The sequence below is a fragment of the Bidens hawaiensis genome, unplaced genomic scaffold (genome assembly GCF_021521415.1).
Source record: "Bidens hawaiensis isolate Kalapana, Puna unplaced genomic scaffold, B.hawaiensis_p1.1 tig00068472_1, whole genome shotgun sequence".
NCBI lineage: Eukaryota > Viridiplantae > Streptophyta > Magnoliopsida > Asterales > Asteraceae > Bidens > Bidens hawaiensis.
The window spans coordinates 1-9563 of NW_027502088.1; the positions used below are offsets into that span (position 1 = coordinate 1).

Here is a 9563-nt window from a genome sequence, read left to right on the forward strand (position 1 = left end):
CAAACCGTTAAACCCAATTGATGTAACCGGTTAGAAACGAAGGTTCGAGTCTAAGTAAGTTAGAAATTCGGTATTAGGAACACGAGCCGTGCCCAAAAAAAAAAACACGAGTCGTGGTCACAAAAAGTCAAACTTGAAAGAAAACTGAACCAGAAGCAGCAGCACGGGGCCGTGCTTCTGAAAGCACGCCGTCGTGCTTTACTTCCTGTTTCAGCAAAATGCCAATTTTTCGTGAGTATAGACTAATTTAAGTGTAATTTGCAGATGGCTGAGTATGGGGAAGATTTTCATGCGTTCCTAGTCTTCGGAAAACCGCAAGAAAAAGGACCAAGCAGCAAACGAAAGATTAACCTATCTTAACAACAGATATCCAGAAGCTCACTTCCATGCATGTGAGAACACCCTAAGAAACGTAAACCAATGGGACCGATATCAGAACATCGTCCCAGGACCGTGGAAACGAGTTTTTAACCAAACAGGGGACTCGGTTACAGAACTCACAAAAGAATTCCTCGCTTCGTTCAACCTTAAGAAGAAAAAGTTTGACATGTGGGATACTAAGGCAATCGAGTTTCGTTGTGGGGGTATTTGGCATACAACTTCTGTTACCCAACTGGAAATTGATTTGGGTATTTACACGTCCGAGGAAACTGACACGAACATTTGGTACGAGGCTAAAACAACCTTTACAGATGAGGGTGAAGATGATGAAGCTGAAGCAGGTGCCATTAGGGACGAAGCTTGGGAACAGTTGAGTTATGTAACAGCAAGCTATAGGCCGAGCGTTTCAAAGATCACAGCACTACGTGACCCGCTGATGAGGTACATCCACCGATTGCTGAGTCATACCATCACAGCTCGAGGACAAAGCGAAGGGGTTATTAACCTAAAGGACTTTGGGCATTGTATTGCATAAAAAAGAAATACCATGCAATATCACTATGCTATTCTGCAAGCTTTTCATGTCAAATGCCACTGCCTGAGGAAATACCCCGATCTTTGGAGGTCCCTGGATCTACAACCTCTACAGAGCCTATGGTGCAGATACAGAAGGAACCCCGAGCCCAGACTCGATAGCTCTCAACCTTGATTACTGTGAGAGCATGCAGATGGTTCAGCAAATCAGCCGGGTGTGTGGAGATTTTGTGACAAGTACAATCAAATTTGGGACCCCGAAGACTCGTCGTAGATGATGATACAGGATGTGCATGAGAGACGACAGTCACCGCCCAGACAACACCGCCGCCGAACCTACCATCAGACAGGAGGCCCATCTTCATCAGGGGCCGGCCCCAGTTCATCACATGATAGCCGATACTCTTTGGAGGGTATTTATGGACTGATCGATCAATTCTCAACTAACACTATCGCCTTGTTTGACAGGATCAACGAGCAAATGGCTGCCTCCGATGCACAGCGAGCAGCCGAGTATGAAGCAACGAGGCGAGAGATTGAGCGATTGGGCTATCTCATGGACATGCAGTGGGGACAGTTTGACCCGGACACGGGTAACTGATGACTGACGGCACAGGTAGTTGGGCATGGGCACGGGCGTGGTTGGTGTTACTTCATGAACTTATTATTATTTGTGTTTGAACAGTTTACTTTTCATCGTACTTGTTTATTTGTGTTATGTTGGTTTGGATATTATTATGGCCGTGGGTGCCAAAGACATTATATTAGGTACTAATTCGGCCCGATAGGGCAAGGGATGTATGATTCCATACCCAATATTCAGTAGTTATGCTTGGTTGTTTGTGGATGTTTGCAGTTTTATATTATACATGTACAAAAACAGGAAAACGGACGAAAAACAGGGGCGCTCTATCGAAATTTCGTTAACCCGTAGGGAAGTAACTCTCCATTTTACCCATAATACTCAATTAGAATTTTTATATTTCCATGAATCTTATCACATTGAGGACAATGTGAGATTCAAGTGTGGGGAGGGGAATTACTTGACCAATTATTTGTCCAACTAATTATAAAAATTCTCTAAAACAAATATTTTTGCAGCAGACAAAGATTATTCTAAACCTAAAATGAATTCCAAGAATTTTTTTTTTTTTTTTTTGCAAATAACCAATCATTGCATAAAAGTGAAAAGTAAGAAAATTTTTTAATATTGAGAATGGCGTTAATACCCAATTCCTCCGTTACAGTGAGACAAACCTCATGCCATATAAATTTTTTTTCGGAAACTTTGAGTGAGTCATATGTTTCGTGTGATTTAGAACTTGTCCCAATTTTTCATTTCAAGACCGAATGAAGCGTTGTATAAAGAAGAAGGTAATATCTACACAATTCCATCAAACCCATTATCAAAATTACAAAACCCAAAATCCGATCACCCTATCCACTTTCATCGGTAAAATACAACACTGGTCTTTTACCGGCAGACCCTAAAGAACTGGAAATGCATTCTTTTGATTTCAATTTCCTTTGCTGCATACACATAACAAAACCTAGGTTGCCCTCCAGAACTTAGGGAGAGAATCTTTCTCTTTAGAAATGAGGTGAGGAAAAAGTGGCGCCCAAACGAACAAAGACCACCATTCTGTGGAATTTCCAAAAACGCAATGAAGAGAAGAGCAAAAAGATATGAACGATGCTTAGGTTGCGGAAACTGGTCCCACGAAGGAAGATGTAGAAAAAGTCAAAGGCAGTCTCAGCATGAATATACCGAGCTAATGAGGGTGGGGGCTACTAGGCTCAAAGCCGAACGATCCATTAGAATTGGAAGTTATATTCATAACAGGATTGAGGAAAAATTAATCCACATCCTCGACAAAACCAGTCTTGAAGATCTGACCTTAAAAGAGTCATTAGGTATATATATATATATATATAAAATCGAAGGAAAAGGAGCTAACCATCGAAGACATCTCAAAACTCCTAGAAAATAGTGGAAGCTGTATTTACCATTAACCCTTGAACCATCACAAAATACCAATCCCTACTCACACAAAACCACGGTTTACCTTCCGATCTATGCAACCCTTCAAAAGGTGGAGATTTGAACTTGTTACAAGCTTATTTATCACAGGTTACATCTTGGATAAGAGTGTTCACATACCTACATCACAGGTATAATCAGATATAAAACCGAGTGTGAGTGAACATTGTGAGAACGTGACGTTTTGCATAAACGGAAACTCATAAAAAAAAAGTTTTTCTATCTTTTATCACTAACATAAAGATTGGTTATTTTGTTTCATCTTCTTGGAGCTCACTTAAGAATAGCTATAATCTAAATTTGTTGTTTTTTAGAGAACATTTATAAGAAGATTGCTTGAGGACAAGCAATGTTCAAGTGTAGGGATGTTTGATGTGCATAGAAATACACATCTTTTTGGCATCAAATAATCTCTAAAAACTGCAATTTCTATCTAATAACATAGCATAAAAGACTACTTATCATAATAAAACATAATTTTAGGTAAAACCAAGCCTCAAACGAAGAAACAAGCAAAAAGGCGAAAAAAAACAGAAGAAAACACAAGAAAACAAAGAAACACGCCCCCATGCCTCAAGAAACACGCCCCCATACTTCTGATACGAGAAAAGACAAAATCTGAGTAAAAAAGCACGGGGCCGTGCTCAGCATGCACGGGGCCGTGGACGGAAATGCAGAAAAGACAAAGAAGAATTTAGCACATGTCACTAAAAACCACGGGGCCGTGCCTGCTAACCACGGGGCCGTTGCCACCTCACACAAAAGACAAAACAAATCTGGCACATGTCATAAAAATACACGGGGCCGTGCTCATCTTGCACGAGGCCGTGTCTCATCGCCCAGATTGCCTATAAATAGTGGCTCATGTTGCATTCATCAAGTGTGCCTTGAAAAGAATTCTCTCCGGTTTTCACTTATAAAAACACAAACTAACACTCACCTTGAAGATCTAGTGAAGAGTTTGAAGGCTTGGAGGTCATCATCACTAATCATCATCATCAACCATCATTACCATCATTAAGAAGAAGGATTCATCTGCATTTGGTTAGATTGTTCTAAGTTTAATCATGTATTTGTTGTCATCAATCATCTTAATGTTTATCACTATGCTCATTATGAGCTAAACTCCTTTTACCATCTAAAATCTATGAAGAAGCTTTGTTTTACTTGATAATTAATCAAGACATGTGATGTAGTTTACTTAAGTACATGGTTATGTTACAATTATCTTTTGATGAGAAATGTTTCACCATCTTAAATCACTAAATCAAAGTTGGTGGTTGTCAATATCATTGGCAATCGTTCATGATCGATTCATGTTCTTGAAAGATAGAAATACTTTGATACATTATCGAAACATGGATCCTTATATTGTACTTAGAAATGATGAGATATAAGTTATGGTGTATTTTTCTAAACCTTGGTAATCTGAAATAGCTTTGCTTAGGATATCAAATTAGCTAAAGAAACCATATGTTAACGGAATGTGTAGTCATAACCTACTTAAATCAACCAAGGGAAGGTTGTGTGATGAACTACAACCACCCGAAGTTGTTAGAATTGGTATTCGAGAAATTGAAGTCAATCCTAATCTTTCTACTTAACGAAACTACTTGCCCACTTAAATTGACATCATTGAGATGGTATGACATTAGGAAATGGTGGACTTTAAAATGCGCATATTATCTCCTTAGTGCCAAAGATGCTCACTTTGGGTTAAGGAGTTATCTATCATATATTGCTACGGTAAGTTATCACATGTCTACATATTAATTATCAATGCTAAAATGGGGTGGATTCTTGATCTTAGATGGTAACCTTCGCATAATTGAACAACCCGTTTAGAATCTCTTCTCTTGGTCACCTATATATTATATATAAGTATTTATATTTTATAAAAAGTTTAAAAATTAACTCCAAAAATGATTAAAACTTCCGATTAAAGTTAAGCAACGATTTATTATTAGAAACCTTTGTGTCCACGGATCGATACTTGGTTCTTACCAATACTATTCTACATATGCGATAGGTACACTTGCCTATTTTATGTGTGTTTAGTCTTTGTAGAAATCACTTTTATAAATTTAAAACACGATCTTGTGCAAAAGCTAAATATCTAATCCATCATATTTAATAAGACGCGCAAGCACACATCAAGTGCCATTGGCACTGAGTGGTACAGGAGCCTCCACGAGGGGAAGCCCAAGGTTTCGTCGACGAAGGTGATCATCTCAATAGCTCGAGCCACTGATGATGTCGTCAACGAAGGTGATCATCAAGCTGTTGATGCAAGTGCCCCCAAGGTGTTTGGTAAACGGAATGTGCAATCCACCAAGCCTGCCGTTACCCAGAAACACGAGAGGACAAAGCTGGCAGCTCGTCTTCAACAACTTGCACCCACAAATGTTTATTCAGGTAACTTCAATATTTTATAAGTTTTGATTATTGTATCTATTTTTGCAAGATATGATGTTGACAAAGACATATTGCTTTGCAGATTTCCTGGAGAAATCTTCTAAGGACCTTTCAGGTCCAAGGGGGGTCAACTCCGCCTGCTTCGCCGCCAACGTCTCCGCCGACAGGTGTTCAAGACCCGGTTATTATTGCGAATACCCCTCCCTTGGAAGGTAAGAAAGACGGCAACTCTAAAGACCCCGTCATTTCTTAACCTCTCCATGCTCCTTTTCGTTTTAAATATCAAGGGGGGGTTAGCTCCTTCGCTAGTGGTCCGCGAGCGTCCACGTCCCAAAATGAGGAAGAACTTTCGATGCCCCATCTGTGTTGGTCCTTACGCCAGGATTCAACATTTTCTGACGCGGACGTGTGTCTAGAATATCTGTAAGGAGGTCTTCCTCCAGCGGAGAGGGAGCGTCAGCATGGGCGTCCGCGCCAAGAGTTACTGACCTCTTACTCCTACTGCCTAGCGAACACTGTCTCCACTAGTCAAGAATTATGTCGAGACTAGTTAGGCATGAATGAATTGGGAAGATTTGGAGGTTAGAGCAGCCCGGGGGGAGAAAGAAGCCGTTGAGGCTATGAAAGAAGCCAAAGATAACCGCTTGGCTGCTGATACTGCTGAGCGGCAATTAGCGGATGTTAGGACGGCATTAGAGGCTAAGAAGGCTCGTCGCTCAATCTCTGAGGACGCTACCGCTGCTCTTCCGCAGCAATTGGATGAGTGTAAAGCCTCTATGGAGGCTCTGAAAGCTGAGTCGTCCTCTAAGGACGAACGCCTTGCCACTCTTGCTGCCAAAAACAGTGAGCAAGCCTTGGAGTGTGCCGGCCACAAAATGGATCTTGTCCGAGCCGAGGCAGACAAAAAAGGTTGTTGGCGGAAGGGGTTCCCTAGGTAATTCTCACTTCTTTGTGAATTCCATTAGGGTAAATAATCATATCCAAAACAGTTGCTCATATTTGCTGTTTTAACAGGTTATTGCCCACATTCAGGAGGGCGATGAACTTGGTAATTGTCTCGCAAGTCTTTTGATTGCGTCTTCTCAAGCTGACCGCTAGACAGGTTTCAAGGAAGGTTTTAAATTCGCGGAGGAAAATAGACTTCTCGAGGAATACGTCTTGCATGGCAAGGACAATGCCAAGATTCTTGATGAGAAGACGAAGACATTTGACGATTTAAAGTTCACTATTGAAAAACAAATCGTTGAGCTTGAGGACAAAGAAGATAGGGTTGAACAGCTGAAGGCGCTCCTTGCAACTGGCAATGATGATCAAGAGGATGAGGAAGACGAAGATGCAGCATTGTAATTTTATATTTTTGTAGACTGCATAAGTCCGTCTTCCTTGTAATTAACATCTTTTGTAATCCCATCTGCACATATATAAGAAGTTTGTTTCATCCAGTACACTTTGTCTTATTCTTCATAATATAAGTGTTTGTAGGACCTTCTTATTTTTCAATAAAGGATTACCTCACCCCTGCTATACGAACATATGAACCCCATCTGGTACAAGGACCAGAATATGTATATTACATAAAACTAGAATGTGAGATTAATATACTTTTCATAAAAGAGGCATAAGCCAAACGAAATTACAAGAAATGACATTACATGTCCTTCACTAGTCTATTAGGCACGCAGGCCAAATATAAAAAGTAAATAACATTACTTGCTAGATGTAGCATTTCTTTAACTGTGCCACATTCCATGTTCTAGGGACCTCAGTCCCGTCCAACTTCTCTAACTTGTAAGCACCCTTGGATAACACTTGTTTAACCTTGTAAGGGCATTCCCAAGTTGGGGCCAACTTGCATGGGAGTTCTTGGCCGAAAGCTTCATTATTGCGGCAGACAAAGTCTCCCGCATCAAATGTGCATTTTTGGACCTGCGAGTCATAATATTTCTGCAGTTGGCGTTTATAGTTATACTCGCGGATCGATGCCAATTCCCTCCTTTCTTCGAGGAGGTTGAGGTTCATCCGCAGCTCTTTGTCGTTATCATCGATCATTAAAGTCGTGCGGATGGAACCCCGATTTCAGCCGGGATCATTGCTTCGGTACCATAGGTTAAACTAAACGGCATTTCAGAATTACTTGAAAACTTGTGGGTGCGAAAGGCCCAAAGTACATGGGGCAATTCGTCGACCCAGCCTGTTCGTTTAGTACCTAACCTCACTTTAATCCCTTCTTTGATTGTCCGGTTGGTTCGTTCGACCTGACCGTTGGCTTGCGGATGAGCCACAGATGTGAAAATCTGAGTAACATGAAGTTCTTTCAACCATTCTTGTAACCCGCTATCCGCAAATTGGGTCACAACGTCACTCACAAGCTCTAGTGGAAGACCAAATCGACAAATTATGAATTCCCAAAGGAATTTCTTGACACTTGATGCCGTAATTGATGCGACTGGTTTGGCTTCCACCCACTTGGTGAAGTAATCAATGGTCACGATTAAAAATTTGACTTGTCCCGAGGCTTCGGGGAAAGGTCCCAGGATGTCGATGGCCCATTTTTGGAACGGCCAGGCGGAAGTTACTGGAACAAGTTCATTCTTTGGTCGCAATGTATTAGGAGCATGACGTTGACAAGAATCACATTTCTTGATTTCATGTACAACATCCAAATGCATTCCCGGCCAGTAGTATCCGACATTCATAAGTTTTGCTACGACCATTCTTGGGCCCGCGTGAAGACCACAAATGCCTTCATGAACTTCCCGAATTAAGTAATTCGTGTCCTCGGCATCCACACATCTGAGTAGTGGGCCGAGGAAGGATCGTTGATACAATACGCCATCATTCATCTGGTAATTCAAGGCCTTGTGCTTTATCTTCCGAGCCGTGGTTTTCTCTGCCGGCAGGACTTCTGATGACAAATAAGCCATGATCGGCGTCATCCAAGATTCAACGCCTGTCTGAATTACCAAAACCTGATTTTGCGGGACGGACGGACGATCTAAGACTTCAATGAAAATGTCCTTAGCGAAGTGTTCAAAATTTGTTGAAGCCAACTTGCTAAGGGCATCCGCTGATTTTTTCTCGCTTCTCTTTATATGAACTACTTTACATGAAGAGAATTGAATAATCAAATCCTTCTCCTGTGATACATATGAAGCCATTACGTCGTTCTTTGCTTCATATGTCCCGTTGATCTGTCCCGCGATCAGCATGGAATTCACCCGTGCTTCTAGGTGTTTTACCCCAAGCTTCTTAGCTATTCTTAGGCCTGCCAAAAAGGCTTCATACTCCGCCTCATTATTAGTACTCTTGAAGTCTAACTTGATGGCGTAAGTAAACTCTTGGCCTTTGGGATTGACTAGACTTAGGCCTGCGCCAGATCCCTCGCTGCTCAAAGCTCCATCCGTGACCAATGACCAAACTTGCCCTTGTTCAGGAGGTACTTGGGGCTGTTGTTCAATTAAACATTCTTTTTCATTATGCTGCGGAACCTCTGTGACGAAGTCCACCAACACTTGCCCTTTGATTGATGGTCTGGGTTTGTACTCAATTGCATGCTCACCGAATTCGATGGCCCATTTTTCCAATCGCCTAGACAATTCTGGCTTGCTTAACACATTTTTGAGTTTGTACCATGTTAACATATTAATGGGATGACCTTGGAAATATCTGCAGAGACGCATGGCAGCATAGACCAACGTCATAACCAGTTTTTCAAGCATCGAGTATCTGGTTTTTGGGTCTGTCAACGTCCTACTGACATAGTAAATTGGGGTTTGAACTTTCTTTCTGTCTGTCAGTAGTACGGCCCAAATGGCTATGTCAGTTGCTGATAAATACAATGTCAGAGGTTCACCCGCATGTGGTGCTGTTAAGGTAGGCAACTCCATTAAGCATTTTTTGACCTCCAGGAATGCTTGTTCGGCTTCCACGGTGAACTTGAATGTGCCTTCTTGAGGTAATTTCTCAAAGTTGAAATAAACAGGTAAGATTTAGCTGCATGATTTGCCAAGAATCTGTTTAGTGCAACTAATCTTCCGTTGAGTGTATGCACTTCTTTGAGGGAGGAAGGAAGGAGAAGGCATGCGGGCTACCGCCTGGATTTTATCTGGATTGGCCTTAAAACCCGCACCTGTAACAATGACTCCTAAGAATTTTCCCTCTTCCATTCCGAAGGAACACTTGGCTGGATTCA

At 41.5% G+C, this 9563-nt stretch overlaps 1 protein-coding gene across 1 annotated transcript; it reads right to left on the reverse strand.

Moving 5' to 3' along the window:
• Positions 1 to 7419: 7419 nt before the first annotated feature.
• Positions 7420 to 9258, reverse strand: LOC143605174 (uncharacterized). The gene has a single exon (XM_077081391.1). The coding sequence runs from the start codon at positions 9256 to 9258 to the stop codon at positions 7420 to 7422; it is 1839 nt and encodes a 612-aa protein (XP_076937506.1).
• Between the last annotated feature and the right edge of the window lie 305 nt (positions 9259 to 9563).

Bases quoted from the DNA above. Each gene is read 5' to 3' on its own strand.
- LOC143605174 (XM_077081391.1), bottom strand. From the start codon at position 9,258: ATGGAGTTGCCTACCTTAACAGCACCACATGCGGGTGAACCTCTGACA.